We start from the raw sequence: 18,991 nt of genomic DNA on the forward strand, positions 1-18,991 counted from the left end.
TCTAGAGCAAGTGCTTGGGTGTCTTGCAAGTAGGCTATCCTACAGGTGTTGGGTTGACTTCTCTGAAAACATGGTATGTGTGTGGCAGCAAACAGTCCCACCGCCAAACAGCTTTTCTGCTCAGTTCTCATCACAGGAAAATACCGTGGAAGCACATTTATCAGCAAGCTGTCAACCGTGTGGTAACTTACTTAGGAGGAATTTAATTTTCTTCAGATAGTTTGCAACAGGAAGTTTGGTTTGGTTGTTAAGTCATGAGTTGGGTTCTGTGTTGTAATTTAGGTTGGCTTTGTATTTTAATTTTATGTGTAGACCTTTAGATTGGCAAGCTTTAAGGCATAACTGGCCCCATAGGTAACTTCACTTCCTACGTGATACCTTTGAGATCTTTGAGATGATTTTGTTATAGACTTTAACAGGCCAGTTGTTCTCATTCCATTCGTTCTTGAAGTAAAAGGAAACTTGCTTTAGAAATTTGTTTTAAAATAGATGAGATTGAGTTAACACAGCACTCCACCAACACACTTGTCTAGTCCAAGTTTGAGGCGTGACTTGCTATGTTTAGTCAGGTAGGTGCCAGTTCTTTGAGCCAATTGGTCTTACCTGGGGTACAGAGATCTGTGAGAGCTTTGTCGAGCAGTTCCTCATGGTGTGGTATTAGCAGTTATGTTCTGAGAGGAGAGGAGATGGGCCAAAACCTGTTTCCTAATGATCCCAGAGCAACAAAAGAGAGCTGGTGGACAACTATCAAGATCGGCCTTGGTGGTTAGGGTTAGGAACTAAAAAGATAGCAAAGCATCGCTATTTGTGAGTCTAAATTGTTTTCCTTTTATCAACAGTATGATTCATCTAGCCTTCCAGCTCTGTTATTTAAAGCAAGAAGCATTCTGGGCGCCGAAAACCACCTGAGAACCATCAACTATCAGCTGGGGAAGCTTCTCGAGCTGGACTGAGAACTGAGCCTCCTGCTGCCTTTTCTGCTCCTGAAGCCATGCTCCTGACAGCAGCGGCCTGTGGTGACAGTAGTGAGACCTGCTTATCAGGGTGTACTACCGTTTTGTCATTCAAACTAAATTACACCAATTCAGTTGTCTAATAACTCAGAAGGCATAGCCATATTTTTGAGTATTGTGTTAATAAATTTCAGTCTCTTGACAGGTTAGTCATCACCAGGCATAAGCTTTTTAACTACAATAAACTTTAATGATGTCAGTGCAAATGCAAGCATAGAATGATCCTGGTTAATTAGGAGCGTCTGCTGAAATATGTCAAAGGTAGTCTTCAATAAATCTGGCTTAGGTAAACCAAGTGATAGAACGGTTGCTATAAACAGGTTTTACAATAAGTTAATAAGTTGATCTTTTGTATGATGTTAAATGCAGGGCCTTGCACATCTTAGGTAAGTATTCTAATGTTGGGCTACAGTCCCGGCACTAATTTAACATTTATGTTATCAAATCTCAGGCTTCAGGCAAATTGTAGCCTGGTTATGTATGTTCTGTCCACAGTCAGCTATTCTGTAAAGCTTCTATAATTAGTTCATCAGGAATATCATCCATTGAACCAAGGCTCTTATCTGCAGCGTCAGCAAATTCAGCATCTTCTGTCGCTTCTAAGAAAAGGGCGTCATCTTCGTCATCCCAGGCAGCGGCAGAAAGCCCGCCGGCTGACAAGTTGCAGGATGGCGGGGTTTGAGAATCCTTGGTCAGTGAGGTGCTGGTGTCATCTGTTTCTCCAGAAGTGAAGTCTTCCTTTATTTTGGAGGGAAGAGGAATAAAGATTAGTCAGAATATGTGACTTCAAATACGTTGAGTTAAGGTATGAAATAATAACCAGGTTTTCAGCAGTCAGTGACCATGCTGGCTGCCTGCTGTCAGGAACAGTCAGCATGGGGAAGGCTAAGTTAGCTCAGAAGTGCTTTTGTAGCGCAGACATGCTTCTCTGAGGCTGAAACTGACTGTAGCTCATGGCAGATACATTTCAACTCCTCAGAAGGGGTACAGCAAAGGGAAGTTTCTAGATTAACAAAAAATCAATGCCTAGAATCTATGTTAAAAAGCCAGCATGCAATCCCAGTGCTAGGGAGGTGGAGACATGGCTCCCTGGAGCTTGGTAGCCATCCAGCCAAGCCTCCCAACTGAACACCAGCCCAGTGAGAGGCTGCATCTCAAAAAAGAAAAAAAAAATGTCCTGAGGAATGACACCCAAAGTTGTCCCTCTGGCCTGTGTGCGTGTGTACATGAGCACACATGTGAGCATGGACACACAAATGTATAAATAAAAGGAAGATGAAGGAGAAATGGCAGTGTTAACAGTTCACTTGGAAGGTACTATTTCTATACTCGTGTTTCTAGAAGAAAAACATGTTCAGATAATAGTAATATTGTATATCAAGAATACTTTCACTTGGCATTTTTGAGGTATTATTAGAAAAGAAAAAATTTCTACCAAAGATGTCGCCACAGTAAATTAATGGCTGGGAATGTAGCTCAAGAGAGAGCCCTTGCTTCCCATGTATGTGGCTGATAAGTTCAATTCTATCCAAAACCAAACACTGCTCTTATAAGAGATAATTAAACATTTTTAATCTGTTCCTAGATACTATTTTAAATGTAGTAGTATGTCAGAGTCTGCTTATCAGTTGTTATGTCCCGCTCTAACATACCAAGCATGGGATTTTAACTTTAAGCTTGGATGTTGGGTCTGGAGAGATGGCTAAGAGCATTGCTGCTCTTCCAGAGGACCCCTCCAGGGCTGCAGTTCCCAGGACCACATGGTGGCTCACAACCACCACCAACTACAGTTCCAGGGAACTTCTGCTTCCTTGGGTACCAAACATACATGTGGTATGCACAGATGTACATGCAATCAAATCACTCATACATATATAAAATTAAAAAACCAACTTGAATATGATGTTTTCAGAAGAGATTTTTAAGTACAGATCTCAAAGGATGCCAGGCGGTTTCTAGACTGTAGTGGAAGGAGCACTTGTTCGGCCTGTAACAGGTCAGGTACCCCATCATGGCAGTTTGAAAGACTGTGCTGATGGTTTTACAGTGAAAATGAAAATAAAAAATTAACTCTAAATAACACATGACAAAAAGTATTAAAAATTATCAGAAAAATTGATCCAGAAATTCATAAAATAACCTAAAAAGAACATAACCTCATTAATAAATGCAAATTGACGGTGGATTGCCACTTGTCTGCAGGCTGGCGCCTGCGCTGGCAAACCTAGTGGCAGGCGCTCATCAACATCTGTACCATCTCAATTCTAGGATTTGGTGAAACAATCTGATAATAGCTAGTAATGAAAATGTTACTGATACGTCATGGAAAAAACTACTTCCATACATTATGACTTTGAAAGCAAAATGAGCACATTCAAGTATAATAATGGAAGACTTACGCTAAAACCTTCGCATCAGTTTGCCCAAATATGTGTGACAATTTTTACCTTTAGAAAAAAAAAATCTCTTATTATATGTGTATGTACTACAGGCACACAGGAGCTGGTGAAAGTCAGAAGAGAGCATTAGATCCCCTGGGACTGGAATGGGAGCCACCATGCGGGTGCCGGGGACTGGACTCGATTGTTGTACAAGTGCCCTAAGTGCCCTGAAGTTTCCATCCAGACAACCCAGTTCTGCTTTTTATGTATTTTCTACTTTTTATTTTTATCACTAAATGTGAATCATTTGGATTAAATGTTGGCTTAGCAATCTAGTAATATCCAAAACTAAAATTGTGTATTCCCTCTGACTCTGTTGTACAGACAGGACAGCACCTTGGTTTACTGTTTATAGCAAACTGTAAGAAAGGTCTTTTTACCTAGGACTAAATTTACTCCCTAGTGGCTCATGTTATCTGAGGCACTGAGGTGGGAAGATCACTAATTAACATATTCCCAAGTGACCACGGAGTGCCTCACAGTGTGCTAAAGGCTATCTAGAGGCAGGAGACAGTTCGTGATTCATTTATGCTGTGTCCCAAAACCCAAGACCAAGAGCTATACTCACATCTTTCAGAAGAAATAGCAGACTTACTTCAGTGGGTAATGGGGAACCTGAATCAAAAACATAAATAAAAATATTTTTAGGTGGATATCCGATTTTCACTTTGTGGTAAATATAAAAATTAATAACTCACAGGTAGATTTGAAGTTTTGTGCTTTACAGACAGGGTCATGGCATTTCTGATACCAAACTTCATTCTTCAGATCAACCAGAATCCTTAATGTATGAGGAAAGGGAAGCATTAATGCTCACACTGGGTAGACAGTAAAGGTTAACTATAGCCATGTGCCGGAGATGTGCCTAAGATGGAGAAAAATTCAAAAGCTAAAGGAAGAAAATAAACATGCAAAACCAAAAGAAAAGTGGTTGCTAAAAATAACACTCATGGCTGAGGGACCCATGGGCAAAGCACTCGTGTGTGCAAAAGCCTCCAGTCCAACCCTCAGCGCCCTCATAAAGACAAACTGAGAGAGAGGTGGCCAGGCGGCCAGCTGAGCTTGATGCCCAGGCTTGAGGGCGGGAGTTCAGATCCCGGGAAGCCACATAAACACTGGGTGCGGCTGTAACCTCAGTGTGGGAAGGGAGACACAGGGATGTCCTAGGAACTTAACAGCCAGCCAGCCTAAAGGGCTATAGAGGAAGACACTCAATGTTAGCCTGCACATACATGCATGGAAGAGGGCTCCTGCACACACAAACACAGTAAATACAATATACAGGCACACATTTTTGGAAAGGCCCAAGTGGTGGCACACATGGAATCCCAGTGCTGGATGTATGGACAGGTAGACCTTTGGGACTCAGCAACCAGCCAGCTCTCTAGTTTAGTGGCCTCTAGGCCCCTGACAAACCCTCTGAAAAATCTTTGTTCTCTGACCGCCACACGTGTGCACCTGCCTACACGCGATACATCAATACATACACTATACAGATGGACCTCTGAGCAGGAAAACAACAAAACAAGACAGGGACAGACAGTTCTCTAGGAAGATCCAGAAGTGAAAAGTAATATCCACTAAAGTGATGTAGGTTCAAAGTATGTAAGGCAGAGTGGACTGCACTGTAGGGAGGACGGATCTACCCACAGAGGTGAGCAGAGAGTAAGGGGAGTGCGCAGCTACAACCAGGATGTCTGTACCCGTTTCCTACCCAAGGGGACTGGCGTGGAAGGAGGCGGGGACGGTGGTAAGATTTTAAGAGTCTGAGGTCAGGAAAGACTGCTCAAAGTATGGTCTTCTGGGGGCCATCAGACTCGTGAACTCAGCAGTTGTGGTTGCTGGCACAAATTTGTACAAGGCCAAGCTAGTCAGTGTTCAATGATGGAGTGGGAAGAGGTGCACGAGCCCCCTTCCCTAGATGAGAGGTATGGACAGGCTGCAGCTTCTGGAGGAGAGAAGAGCCAGTTAGTTGTCTTTAAGGATATAGCTCTTGGTAGGTCAACTGCAGTCCAGCAGATGAACCAAAACTCAATGGAAACGTAGGAAGGTGGAGATTGACCTGGTAGGATTGGGGCAGGAATTGGCATGGCTTGTGGTTGATTAGAACATGCCATGTGAGGATTAACATGGGTAGGAACTCACAGAGCCTGAGGTAGAATGTACGTAGCCTGCAAGGACGGCACTAGATGCAATCCTGGAGCTGAAAGGAGCTGTGGACACAGCCCCATCCCTAGTCCAGAGCAGTCTCCAACCGACAACCACTTGCTAATGAAAACTTAGTTTTCTTAGCCTATTCCAATGTGTTAGTTTCTATTTTATCATTATATTAGTTATATTATAATCTCTTAGAAGCCTATTTATTTTCTCTTTTCTCTCTCTCTCTCTCTCTCTCTCTCTCTCTCTCTCTCTCTCTCTCTCTCTCTCTCTCTCTTTCTTTCTTTTTTTTCTTTTTTGAGACAGATTTCTCTGTGTAGCCCTGGCTGTCCTGGAACTCACTTTGTAGACCAGGCTGGCCTCAAACTCAGTCATCTGCCAGCCTCTGCCTTCCAAGTGCTGGGATTCAAGGCAGGAGCCTTTTTATTTTCTGAGAGATGGGTCAATCTGGAATGGAGAGGAGGTGAGGAAAACTGGGAGGAGTAGAGTAAGGCGAACTGTAATCAGGATATATTTTGGGAGGAAAAAAAATCTATTTCGAAAGGGGAAAATACACATTTATAAAAAGAAAAAATATTTTACAAACTTCTTAAAGAATAAAAATTTTGTAAAGAAATTCTTTTATAAGACTTTAATAAAACAATGTATTCTCTTAGCAATTTACAGATCATGCCAGGAGGTGGTAGTGATCAAGTAACCACGAAAAAAATATCAGTAAAGGTGCAGAAAATATGAATAAGACAACATAGATGCAGTTAACAAACGTGACCTAATAGGCACACATGAAGCAGCTCTCTGTAATCACGGGCAAGGCATTAATAAAGACCGACTCCATGCTAGCTATGCTCTGAGCAGCCTCGAGGCTGGAGAGATGAGTTAGTATTAAAGGACTTACTGTTCATGTAGAGGACCCAGTTCATTTTGAAGCACCCACATCAATTGGCTCACAATTTCCTCTAACTCCAGTTCCAGAGGATCCTGTCTCTGAGGATCATGTGCACATGATCTCACACAGTGCACATGAACTCACAAATTCACAATACACACAAATAAAAATAAATCTTTTTTTAAAAGTAAATGCATGAGTTTGGGCTGGAGAGGCAGCTCAGCAGTTAAGAGCACTTGCAGCTCTTATAAAAGACCCAGGTTTGTTGCCAACACCACACGGCAGCTCACAACTGTAACTCTAGCTCCTGTATGTGGTACACATACACTTATGCAGGCAAACACTCATAGACATAAAATAAAAATGAGCCAGGCAGTGGTGGCACACGCCTTTAATCCCAGCACTTGGGAAACAGGCAGGCGGATTTCTGAGTTCAAGGCCAGCCTGGTCTACAGAGTGAGTTCCAGGACAGCCAGGGCTACACAGAGAAACCCTGTCCTGAACCCTCCTCCCCGCCCCCTTCCCCCGTAGCCTCCCCCAGCCTTGAAGCAGGCTGATTCAGACCTTGCTGCCACTGAGAATGAGACCACCTGGGGTGGAGCCTTCCAACCTAGATGGCTGTATTGTTCTGTCACCTGCTGCTGCTCTTCTCCTACCGCTGAGAGGCTGAACCTGTCTTCCTGAGATATTCCTGAGATAGCTGACAACTTGTGGACTTGGAGACCTAATGCTAACAGCTCTGACAGACTAGTGCTAACAACTTAGCAACAAAGCATCAAGAAGCCTGGCATGGCAGGGGATGGCCTTTCCCTCTATATAAGCACAGACTCTTAGGAAACATTGGGCCTTGATCAGAAATCTGTCTTGGTCCCGTTACTTCTCTTGCCTGCTGTTCTCTCCTATACAGCTCCAGCCTCCCACTCAGGAACCCAGTTAGTGTGGCTGCCCCAAATAAATAAAAATGAATAAATCTTAAAAGACTTAGTTTATGGAGAACACACTTTCTAACCATAAGGCAAATTTTATAAATAAAAAGGTAGCTAATAGAAACCCATAATTTAGAAATAAAATATTTCTAAATAACCTACAGCTTAAGTTGATATAATAGAATTTAAGATGTGTGGGCCTGAGTACAATTGAAATACTACATTATTATGTGAAAAGCAACAAGAGATCTTTACAGGGAAACTTAATAGTTTTTACAAAATAAGAATGGCTAATGACACCTTAGAAATAATAAGATACAAGATTTGTGAAAAAGCAAAAACCTATAAATAAAAAATGCACAAGGCTGAAATTCAAAGATTAATTAAATTATTGCAAAACTGATAAAAACTAAAGCAGATACAAATATTATTAAGCAGTAAATGAGATACATACTAAAACCAAGATGAAGAATGTTTGCTAGGAGCTCTGACAATTTTGGAAAAAGAGACAAAGCACGAAGTAAACTAAGCAAACTGCCGAGGAGGAACCTCAGTAGTCATAACTAGTACAAAATAGAACCTCAGGCCCACAGGGCACTGAGCCCCTAACCACTGAAACATACAGTTTTAACTGCTTGTGTAAACCGAGTTAATCTAGGATATCAAGTGTAACAGGGAATCAGGGTACTCAGCATGGTTTTCACCAAAATCTTCTGACCCTCCCCTCATGTCTAGCACATACAAATTACCTAAGAGTTGTGACACTATCTATAAACCAGCAAAAGTTCTCATGGCTGACCACTTCATTTTATCCCTGTTCTAGCAACATTCTCATATAATTGAAATTGCTATTTCTGGTTTTTCTTCATAATTTACTTCTCTGTCAGGGAATAGTGCCTGACACAGGGCCAGCATTCAGTGAATTCGGGCTCCCCTGGCACCATGCCTAGAATAAGGGAACATGATCTTAACCCGGATTTCCTTCACACCAAGTAGTGCCCTTTCAAATCTACCCAATTTTACTTCTACCAGGAGTCAAGGACCAATGCAGAGAGGAACAGAGAGGCCAACCTGTCCATCAGCACCTCCTGTCCTGTCTCCTGACATGTTCTCTCCTGCCCCATCCAATACGCTGTCTTCAGACACACCAGAAAAGGATGTCAGAGCTCATTACAGGTGGTTGTGAGCCACCATGTGGTTGCTGGGATTTGAACTCAGGACCTTTAGAAGAGCAGTCAGTGCTCTTACCCGCTGAGCCATCTCACCAGCCCTCCATCATCTTTTTAAGCTGATACTGTAAGGGTTATTATCAAACAGAAAGCTGGTATGTGCTAGAAGTGATTTAACAACAAATAATTTAATATAAAACATCAACCAAATACAGGGTATAAGTTAATATATATTATAAAATGATTTTGTACTGTCAACATTATTTCTAAAATTATAAATACTTTAAATACATCAGCTAAAGGCATACAATTCGCAAATAACAGATACGACTTACATTATATTATTACTCTTGTGGGCTCTTCCAATGTTTTCACACCAGCGGTATTTGCATATATCATAAACCAGTAATTCTTCCGGGAAAAAGTAGTTCCAACGCCGAATCCCTAAGATGCAAGGATGCTGCTTAAGGAACCATTGCTCTGCCATGTAAGAGTTAATAAAGAATAACCCTACAGAGTGAGTCCAGGACAGCTGAGGCTGCACGAGAAACTGTCTTGAAAAACCAAACAGAAAAACAGGAGAGAAAGCCAAGCCTTACCTCCTTTAATGTCATGTTTGTTCACCAAAGAAAGAACAAATTGGTCAACCTCAGGGTATGGGGAGCCCTGGAAGCCTTCAATGGACTCCACTGCAACAGAGAAATATTTATTTTTTAATTTTTTTATTTTCTTTTTTTTAATTAGATATTTTCTTTACTTACATTTCAAATGTTATCCTCTTTTCTAGTTTCCCCTCTAAAAACCCCCTATCCTCTCCCCCTGCTCCCCAACCCACCCACTACCGTTTCCTGGCCCTGGCATTCTCCTACACTGGGGCATAGAACCTTCACAGGACCTAGGGCCTCTCCTCCCATTGATGACTGACTAGGCCATCCTCTGCTACATATGCAGCTAGAGCCAGGAGTCCCTCCTTGTGTTTTCTTTGATTGGTGGTTTAGTCCCAGGGAGCTCTAGGGTTACTGGTTAGTTCATATTATTGTTCCTCCTAGGGAGCTGCAAACCCCTTCAGCTCCTTGGGTACTTCATTGGGGACCCTGTGCTCTGTCTAATGGATGACTGTGAGCATCTACTTCTGTATTATTCAGGCAAAGCCTCTCATGAGATAGCTATATCAGGCTCCTGTCAGCAAGCTCTTGTTGGCATCTGCCATAGTATCTGGGTTTGGTGGTTGTTTATGGGATGGATCCCCAAGTGGGGCAGTTTCTAGATGGTCATTCCTTCAGTCTCTGCTCTGAACTTTGTAACTTTTTCCATGGGTATTTTGTTCCTCCTTCTAAGAAGGATCAAAGTATCTACACTTTGGTCTTCCTTCTTCAGAGAAGTATTTATAAATGAGAACAGTTAAATGTTGAAAAGTTAAACGTTGATAAAATTACTCTTTTGAGCCAGGCATGGTGGCGCACGCCTTTAATCCCAGCACTTGGGAGGCAGAGGCAGGCGAATTTCTGAGTTCGAGGCCAGCCTGGTCTACAGAGTGAGTTCCAGGACAGCCAGGGCTACACAGAAAAACCCTGTCTCGAAAAACCAAAAAAAAAAAAAAAAAAAGAAAAGAAAAGAAAAAAAATTACTCTTTTGTAAAATTGAAGATTCTTCACCCTCTTTGCAACTCGCCTTACTGTTGCTTCTTGGGCTCTTGCACTGCTTCAAGGAGGTAGTTAAGATTCAAACTTCGATTGGGGCAAGTGTTGGCTAGTTTTTATAAAGGGCCTGTTTTGCCTGTTTTCTTCACTCTGACAAGGAGAAAAGTAGACCCTCAGCTCAATGGCTGCACTGGGCTCCTGGTTAGGCCTGGGTGCTACCTCAAGCTGGCCATTCCTGTTTCAGTCCTGATTTCTGCTGTGAAACATAAATGAGGCCACAGCCTTCAGTAGGTAGATACTGAGGCCACTCTGAAGTCAAAGGATTCTAGACTAAACCAGACCTCTCTGCAGTCTTGTCTGAGCAAGGAGATAATATAAACAACCAAACTACAGAAATGGCCAAAAACTCTGGGCTAACACAGCAACCGTTACTGCTTTACAATGATAGTGTCAGCCTCTGTCCAGATGCCTCCTCCAAGATAAGACTGAGTAAGATAGTCAACGGAAACTATTCGCCCACCAGTGAAAATGGACCCATGCTTCCTCCTAGACACTCAAGTCACAGGAGTCAGCCAAAGTCTTACGTTCTTTCTTACTGAGGGACCGAAGGGCTCCATCACCCAGGGAATCATAAACTCAATCTGTGTTTCCTGGAGTCTCTCACTGGAGGGCAGTGGACTTTTATATCTAAGAATCTACTGCCGTAACTTAGAGTAACCAGTTCACAAACTCATTTAGTTTTAATGACAGGAAAATCTAGTTTTCTTAAAGTCAGTATTTCTATTAAAATAGTTAAATATAACTGGAGACATTTTGGAAAATATTTCATTATAGAAACGAGAAACATTCCCAGATAATGTCTAGAAATATATCTTAAATAATCAGAGGAAATAAACACAGGAAAATATTGCCCATATTTTTAATAGGCTAGCTATCATATAATTTGTGTCTGTGTTTTTTGTTTTTTGTTTGTTTGTTTGTTTTGGTTTTTCGAGACAGGGTTTCTCTGTGTAGCCCTGGCTGTGCTGGAACTCACTTTGTAGACCAGGCTGGCCTCGAACTCAGAAATCCACCTGCCTCTGCCTTCTGAGTGCTGGGATTAAAGGCACCACCATGCCCAGCTGTGTCTGTGTTTTTATAGCAGCAGGGAATCTATTAAGTCCTGGGCAAGTGCATTATCACTAAACTGCATCCCCAGCCCCACACTTGTGGTTCTAGAATCTACTTTTTCTCTTATCATCATCAATGGGTGTCTTATCCATTGTCTGAGCCTTACAAATCTAAACTTACAGTTTGGAGTATGTCATCCTGTTTATCTTGTATATTTAGATTGTCTGGAGTTTTTGCTAACAGTTTTCACTACTATATTGATATAACAACATATGTAAATAAAAGTATTTATCGGAGAATTTATATAAGAAACTTTAGGGAAAAAAACCCTTTATGTTCTTCAGTACAGGAATGGGCAATGTATGATAGAGACATATGTGGAGAACTCCTGTAGTACAAGGGTAATGGGACTCTTCTGTAGCAGTTACCTGTAATGTTTTGTTTTATTTTGTTTTGTTTTTTTCGAGACAGGGTTCCTCTATATAGCCCTGGCTGTCCTGGAACTCACAACTCACTTTGTAGACCAGGCTGGCCTCGAATTAAGAAATCTACCTGCCTCTACTGGGATTAAAGGCGTGCACCACCACACCCGGCTTACCTGTAAGTTTTAAAAGTACATTTTGTGTGTGTGTGTGTGTGTGTGTGTGTGTGTGTGTGTGTGTCTGTCTGTCTGTCTGTCTGTGTTTCTGTGTGTGTGTGTGTGTGTGTGCATGCTGCAGATTGAGTGTGGAGGTCAGAGCCATGTTGTGGGAGTTGGTTCTTGACTTTCATGTGGGCCCTGGGGACTGAGTTTGGGTTGTCAGGCACTTGGTGGCACATGCTTTTGCCTGCTTAGCCATCTCATCAAGCCACCTGTGTTTCATTATGAACGAGGGGCTGGAGAGAGAGTTTAGTGACTACTTCTGGCCTCTATAGGCCTCAGACATGCACTTGGTGCACAGACAAACATGCAGTCAAAACATCCATCACAAAAAATACTTGTTTAAAAAAATAGGGTGAGCCAGGCATGGTGGGGCATGCCTTTAATCCCAGCACTCGGGAGGCAGGCGGATTTCTGAGTTCGAGGCCAGCCTGGTCTACAGAGTGAGTTCCAGGACAGCCAGGGCTATACAGAAACCCTGTCTCGAAAACCCAAAAAAAAAAAAAAAAAAAAAAAAGGGTGAAAGGTTAGTCATATTTTGATGTGCTTGTTTTATATAAAATACATTATTTGTATATTCTTTAAATAATATAAAGCATTTATATGTTCCTTAAGGAATATATTCTTAGCACAAAATGAAAATCAGGTGTTTTAATTAATAAGCACCTATAATTTTTTATAGTATTCCAACCTGGTTAGAAACCTAGAGGAATTAGTTTTCGTATGACCAGCAGATATGAGTACTTAAGATTTAAGACCTTTAAGGCAAAGTAGATCTTAGACCCGTCAATTTTAACGTGAAATTGTTTAAAGTTACCTGAAGTGCCAGTACTGTTAAAACACTCAGCCCGCTTTCGTTTAGTCTGAGATGGGTGGCATGTGAGAACTCGCAGAGTATCTGAGAATCTAAAGAAAATGTATAAAGAAATAAAGTACACTGTTAGAGTTGAAGTAGCATGACTAAAGATGCTGCTCCACTATTATAGCCTGAGCACCAGTCCTACCACAAAACACATAACAATAAGATCATAACTTGTACTGTTTAAGACACTTCACAGAGTGATCCAAGGACTCTAGGATACTGAAATGGTTGAAGGTATAGTTCTACTTCCAAACACACAGACCTTTGGACTTTCTGCTAGGATTTAAAACTATGAATAACAAAAGAGAAGAAAAGATAATGGAAGCATGGGAGGTGTGACTGAAATAGCTGGGTCTAGAAGAGCAATTCTATGCAAAGTGTAGGGGAGCGAGCCTTATTTAAGATGAGAACCGCCCACTTCTGTGAGGCTATACTGAAACTATGTAGGACTCCAGTGGTTCGCAACCTGGGAGTCACAACCCTTTCATAGGAGTCACACATTACATATCCTGCATATCAGATATTTACATTATGATTCATGACAGTATCACATTCTAGTTATGAAGTAGCAACAAAATACTTTGATGGCTGTGGTCACCACAACATGAGGAACTTTGTTAAAAGGTTGCTGTGGTCGGAAGGTTGAGACCCTCTGAGCGCTACAACACTTTCGCAGGCGCACACCCTGTACCTCCAGTGCGTGCTGGCCACTGCTACGGATGTGGTACGTGAATGTTCTAAACTTAATTCAACAACCCTGGAAGGTCAGTATTTACACTTTAAAAGACTTTCAACTCACTTCTGAGGAACAGAGATATATGGGGGACGTTATCTATCTTCCCACTACTCACAGCTTTCCCTACAGAAACATACCCTAAACATTAATTAATCAATGTATGTTGAGCCAGGGTTTCTCTGATAGCCCTGGCTGTGATAGCCTCAAATTCAGAGATCTGCCTGCCTTTGTCTCCAGGGTGCTGGGATTAAAAGCATGTACCACCACTGCCCCACTTAATATTTATTAAAGTTATTTATTTATTTAAAATATTTATTAATTATTCTTAAAGTTAATTTCCATGGAAACGTCTTCTTAAAAACTTCTGGGAAGATGCAGAAGCAGGTGGATTTCTATAAATTTTAGGCCAGCATGGCTTACATAGTGAATTCCAGGCCCACCAGGACTACACAGTGAGTCTCTGCCAAAAACAAACAAACAAACCCAAAAAACAAAAAAATCCCAAACCAAACCAAAACTCCAAAACAAAAACTTTTGAGGGAGGTAAACAGAAAAAACAACATAGCAAGTTAATGTGGTTTAGTCCAGTTCTTAATTACTTTTGTTTGTTTCAGGGTTTTGCTTGTGTTTGTTGGTTTGGTGGGGGGGGGCGGCAGGGTGATGAAGGCTTACCACGTGGCCTCGTGGAGCCCTCCTGGCCTTGAACTTACATAATAAATGTTGATTTTTTTTTTTTTTTTTTCAAGACAGGGTTTCTCTGTATAGCCCTGGCTGTCCTGGAACTCACTTTATAGACCAGGCTGACCTCGAACTCAGAAATCCGCCTGCCTCTGCCTCCCAAGTGCTGGGATTAAAGACGTGCACCATCACGCCCAGCGTGAATGTTGATCTTGAACTCCTTATCTTTGCATGTCCACCTCTCAAGTGCTAGACTTACAGATACGGATGGGCCTACTAACCACAGTTTGATGTAATTGCCAGTCTAGTAAAGGTGGAATTAGTTACCAAAACAGAAACCTAACCTGCGACAACAGATCTGATAATAAAGCATGCTATTATAGTATAAAACTTATAATACTAAATGTTTTATTCACAACTACTGACAAACTATTAGCTTGGCAAGAATTTGTGATATGATATTAAACAGAACAAGTCAGGTGACAAAACCATATAAGTATGATCCCAATTAAAACCTTTTTTCTGGGGCTTAGTCCAGAGGATCAAATACAGGGCTCTGAGTATTCCAGGCAAGAGCTCTACAGCTGAGTCATACTCAAGGCAGACATAGTGACCAGAACAGCGGGCTATGAATGGTCTAAATATATATGTGTATATGTGGAAAGAAAATGAGACAGTAGTAATTATACTTTTAAATACAATGTAAATAGTATTTTTTCTCCTTTATAAAGTAGTGATTTTAGAATAACTGGAAAGTGCATTACACATAATCATAAAAAGATATAAGGAAGAAACTAAATGGTTAGAAACATTTCTTGCTATTATTTTTCAGATATAGACATTTACATTTAGCAGTATCCAGTGCTACCTATATTATATATGATGGTATATATGGCGGGTTGATTCTAGTTCTACAGACCTGACATTGCTCACCAGGGAAGATAGGAAATACTGGTTTTCCTCAGAAATATCTTTTGACTGTTTTGGAATAAATCTGTTATCTTCAGCAACCTCCAAAGACACACACTTTCCTATTTTGGATGACTGATACAGTCGAAAGTTTCTGTTTTTTGTATACACTCCTACAACAAAAATAAATTTTAAAAATTAATGCATGTTTCCACAATTTGTTTTATGTCAGCAGACAATACTTTCCTGCAAAATTGCTAGGAAAGATGAGTATTTCCCATGCTGAAAATTAAAGCAATGTATAAATTAAGATAATCTGACATTAGGATGAAAGAAGGCCACATGCAGATAGCTCACAATGATTCTGGAGCAGCTATGCAAGGAAAAGCAAACAGAAGAGCGGGACAAAGTGCCAGAAATAAAAGTTTTGACTGAGAGCTGACAAAGAACTGTGACACAAGACCCCAGAGAAAGGGAGGCACCAAGAGAAAACAGAGTGTCTATAACAAGCTCAATGAATTATATGTAAGAATGCTGTCCAGAAAACAAATGAGAGAACACTGCATAAGTGGGGGAGCCTACCCTGCACCAGTGCCAGCCCAGGAAATGATAGCCAGAGTGAGTAACAGAATGGCCCAGAGTCTGAAATACGCACAGACTCTGGTGATGGCAAAGTGTACTGCTGAGCTGTGGGGAATGACAGTCACTGCCAACAAACGTGCTGGGGCGACTGGATAATCAAAGTAAACGGAGGATGAATCTGACGTCGTCACTCAACAAGCAACAATCTATTCCCAGTGGATGACAGCACCTAAGCATAGCCCACGCAGGTCCAGACTTGCCTTTCACAAGGACGCAGGGCAGTGGACAGTGCCAATGTTACTCACCTAGATCCACAAAAAGGCATTTTTCTCCCATGTGATTTTTCACAACTAAAAATGAAAGATCGGGGTCACACTGCTTAGGCAACCCCACCTTCTCCCGGGCCTCTGAAATCTCTTGTTTTAATGGTGTAACAGAAAAACCGGAGGCGTCCTGGCCCACCGCCTCTGGGACCTTAGCTTCATCATCCTCGGCAATCAAGTGAAGAGCAGGTTGCAAAATTTTTCTCACAAAATTACCTAAGGATCAAAAGTATTACGATTTCAGTGTAACTCTTATTTTCTATAGACTATAACAGTGTCTATTTATGCAATAGTGCCTTTCCTCAGCTACTACTACAAACTGTAGCATGTCTCTTCTACCACATCCTCTCATGTGTAATCTTTATCTTCTCAGCTCCAATTGGCATGAGTGGGTGTCAGTTGTAAACACACCATGTTGCTAGGATGGACTTGAGCCCAACATGCTGTCAGCAGAAATGTCCACTTTCACTGCTACAAATGGAGCAGAAGGGCTTCTAGGCAGTGACTGAAGGACAAGGTGGTCACCAAATGCAGACAGGGAAGCACACCAAGCGTCTGCCACCCCTCCCCCAAAGCGTCAGCAGGTTGGCAGAGTCTGATGGGCTTATTCTCTCTCCTTCAGCAGCTACAGCATGCCCCAAGAACCCTCATTTTAATAGTCCCAAGGCTGTTGCCAACCATCTACCACCCTCAAAGGTGAATTATGGCTTTAGTCCTGAGTTCAGTTCCCAGCAACCACATGGTGGCTCACAACCATCTGTAATTAGATCTGATGCCCTCTTCTGGTGTGCCTGAAGACAGCTACAGTGTGCTTACATATAATAAATAAATCTTTTTAAAAAATAAAAAATAATATCTAGAATTAAAGCAATTCGTATAATTTGTATATGAGAGTCTGTTCTACATGCACTGTGAAAAACTGGTGAGATAACTGAACTTTCTTATATTTACATGGACTATTTATATAACAAAATCAAGCATAATTCAACCATTAAGTTGCTTTATATATAATATTGCATATACAAAACAATGTATGAAAACCTTCTCTATGGGCTGGAGAGATGGATCGGTGGTTAAGAGAATTGACTGCTCTTTCAGAGGTCCTGAGTTCAGTTCCCAGCAACCACATGGTGGCTCACAACCATCTGTAATTAGATCCGATGCCCTCTTCTGGTGTGCCTGAAGACAGCTACAGTGTGCTTACATATAATAAATAAATCTTTTTTAAAAATAAAAAATAAAGGCTTTATCATTATAAAAAAGAAAAGAAAACCTTTGCTCTAAGTGTAAATTTGGGCTTATTTATCATTTTTATAACAGAAAGGCTTTATATATGTATACCCTATATATATAAAGACTTTATATATCTTTAAGTCATAATACGCACATGCTTTATAATCAAAATCTTCTTTCTCTAAATAAGATTTTCCTATGCAAAGAAACAAATACAATTCATTTTGCTTTTCTGAGGCAGGGTTGTGCTATACAGCCCAGGATGTCCCTGAACTTGCGATCATCCTGCGTAAGCCTCCCTAATTCTAGAACTCCAGGCCTCAATCACCATGATGACACATAGTTAGCAATTTTAAAAGAAACTGCAATGGAATACGGCAGCACATGCATGTTGTCCCATCTCTCAGGAAACAGAAGCAGGTGACAGTGTCAGGTCAGCTCTGCTACATCGCAAGACTGTCTCAAAACAAATAAAATACCGGCTGGAGAGGTGGCTCAGTGCTTGAGAGTGCTTCCTGATCTTCCAGAGGACCAGGATTCGGTTCTCAGTACCCATGGTAGGCAGCTCATAACTGCTGTAACTCCAGCTTCTAGGGACTTGACACTTGCTTATGACCTCAGGGGCACCTGCCCTCATGTGGCATAGATTCACACACACACACACACACACACACACACACACACACACACACACACAGAGGAACCTTGCAATAACATTTAAATTTGATTGTTTCTGGAATGAAGGAGAGCAAGTAACCCTGGTTAACAAGATATGGCATAGCAAAGATTATGAAATAATATAAACATAAATCAATAAAGCTGACTTCCCTGGAAATGTCTAATTCCATCTACCTGGCCCAAGTAAGGAAGAGTGAGAACTGGACTGCAGAAATGGGTATGTTGGCAGCACTAAGCTAGGCCTTTGACCCTTGGCAGGGAGCTAACATGGCAGCATGATGGCACTCGTCCAGCCTGTGCCAGTCTCTCCTCTGATCTGTGGCAGGAGAGTACAGTGCAGAGAATGTTCTGTGATCTTTTCCATTTGACTCAGTTCCTCTTTCTGCAAGGCTACTAACAGGAAGTTGAAGTGTTATCAGGAGGAACACCAAGAAAGAGGAAATGAGGTGGAGATGCAGGCTGGTCTATATGCCCTGAATCTGCATTCTGACTGTAGAGACAGTCTAGGATGATCGCCTATTTGCCCAGTGTGACTGAGTTCTTACTGTGGCTATGCTTGATGACAGTAAAGGCTTTCTTACTCTCTGTATGCTGAAATTCTACCCAATTTCAGACCAAATGTGACCTGCTTTCTGAAGATACCTGTAGCCGAGACTGCTAGTTACTAGCAACTATCTGTTCTCCTCCTCTAGCTAGACTCTCAACATTCAGCCTTACAGGGAGCAACCGGAGAGCAAATTGTGAGAAGGAAACAGGAATCACAGAAAGGCCTTCCTCAGGACTCTGTTTTCATACTCTACTCGTCATTGGTGCATTCACTCAGCAAATAGTGATTAAATGTTCACTTCTCTTTATTATTGTTAATATTCTAAAGATTATTAAGAACAGTAGTAATATATGCTAAGCCCTGAAGACAGGAAATAAACAACAGTCCCTGGAATTAAACATTAAGTAGCCAGGGGATGGTGACACACCCCTTTAATCCCAGCACTCGGAGGTAGAAATGCA

At 41.5% G+C, this 18,991-nt stretch overlaps 2 protein-coding genes across 13 annotated transcripts in view; one reads left to right on the plus strand and one right to left on the minus strand.

Annotated features, from left to right (window-relative positions):
* Cenpu (centromere protein U) overlaps nucleotides 1-3,153 on the plus strand; it is a 28,550-nt gene extending 25,397 nt beyond the window's left edge. For all 4 annotated transcript variants that reach the window (NR_160797.1, NR_160798.1, NM_027973.4 and 1 more), the window contains one exon: nucleotides 840-3,153. Coding sequence is in view for 2 of the 4 variants with exons in the window: in NM_027973.4 (NP_082249.1) it covers nucleotides 840-953 (114 nt within the window). In the remaining 2 variants the exon portion in view is untranslated. The remainder of the gene's footprint in view (nucleotides 1-839) is intronic.
* Primpol (primase and polymerase (DNA-directed)) overlaps nucleotides 1-18,991 on the minus strand; it is a 41,649-nt gene that overhangs the window by 1,837 nt on the left and 20,821 nt on the right. For 5 of the 9 annotated variants that reach the window (XM_017312887.2, XM_006509458.4, XM_006509460.4 and 2 more), the window contains exons 7-14: nucleotides 16,055-16,288; nucleotides 15,178-15,340; nucleotides 12,800-12,888; nucleotides 9,192-9,281; nucleotides 8,928-9,036; nucleotides 4,153-4,235; nucleotides 4,023-4,069; nucleotides 604-1,751 (exon numbers count right to left, since the gene is read on the minus strand). In XM_017312887.2, the coding sequence (XP_017168376.1) occupies nucleotides 1,509-1,751; nucleotides 4,023-4,069; nucleotides 4,153-4,235; nucleotides 8,928-9,036; nucleotides 9,192-9,281; nucleotides 12,800-12,888; nucleotides 15,178-15,340; nucleotides 16,055-16,288 (1,058 nt within the window). In that variant the 3' untranslated portion in view covers nucleotides 604-1,508. Of the gene's footprint in view, nucleotides 1-603; nucleotides 1,752-4,022; nucleotides 4,070-4,152; nucleotides 4,320-8,927; nucleotides 9,037-9,191; nucleotides 9,282-12,799; nucleotides 12,889-15,177; nucleotides 15,341-16,054; nucleotides 16,289-18,991 lie in introns of those variants that run through there. The other 4 variants (NR_151680.1, XM_006509461.3, XM_030243655.1 and 1 more) reach the window with 4 other exon arrangements.

The sequence above is a fragment of the Mus musculus genome, chromosome 8, assembly GCF_000001635.26.
Source record: "Mus musculus strain C57BL/6J chromosome 8, GRCm38.p6 C57BL/6J".
NCBI classification, from domain to species: Eukaryota; Metazoa; Chordata; class Mammalia; order Rodentia; family Muridae; genus Mus; species Mus musculus.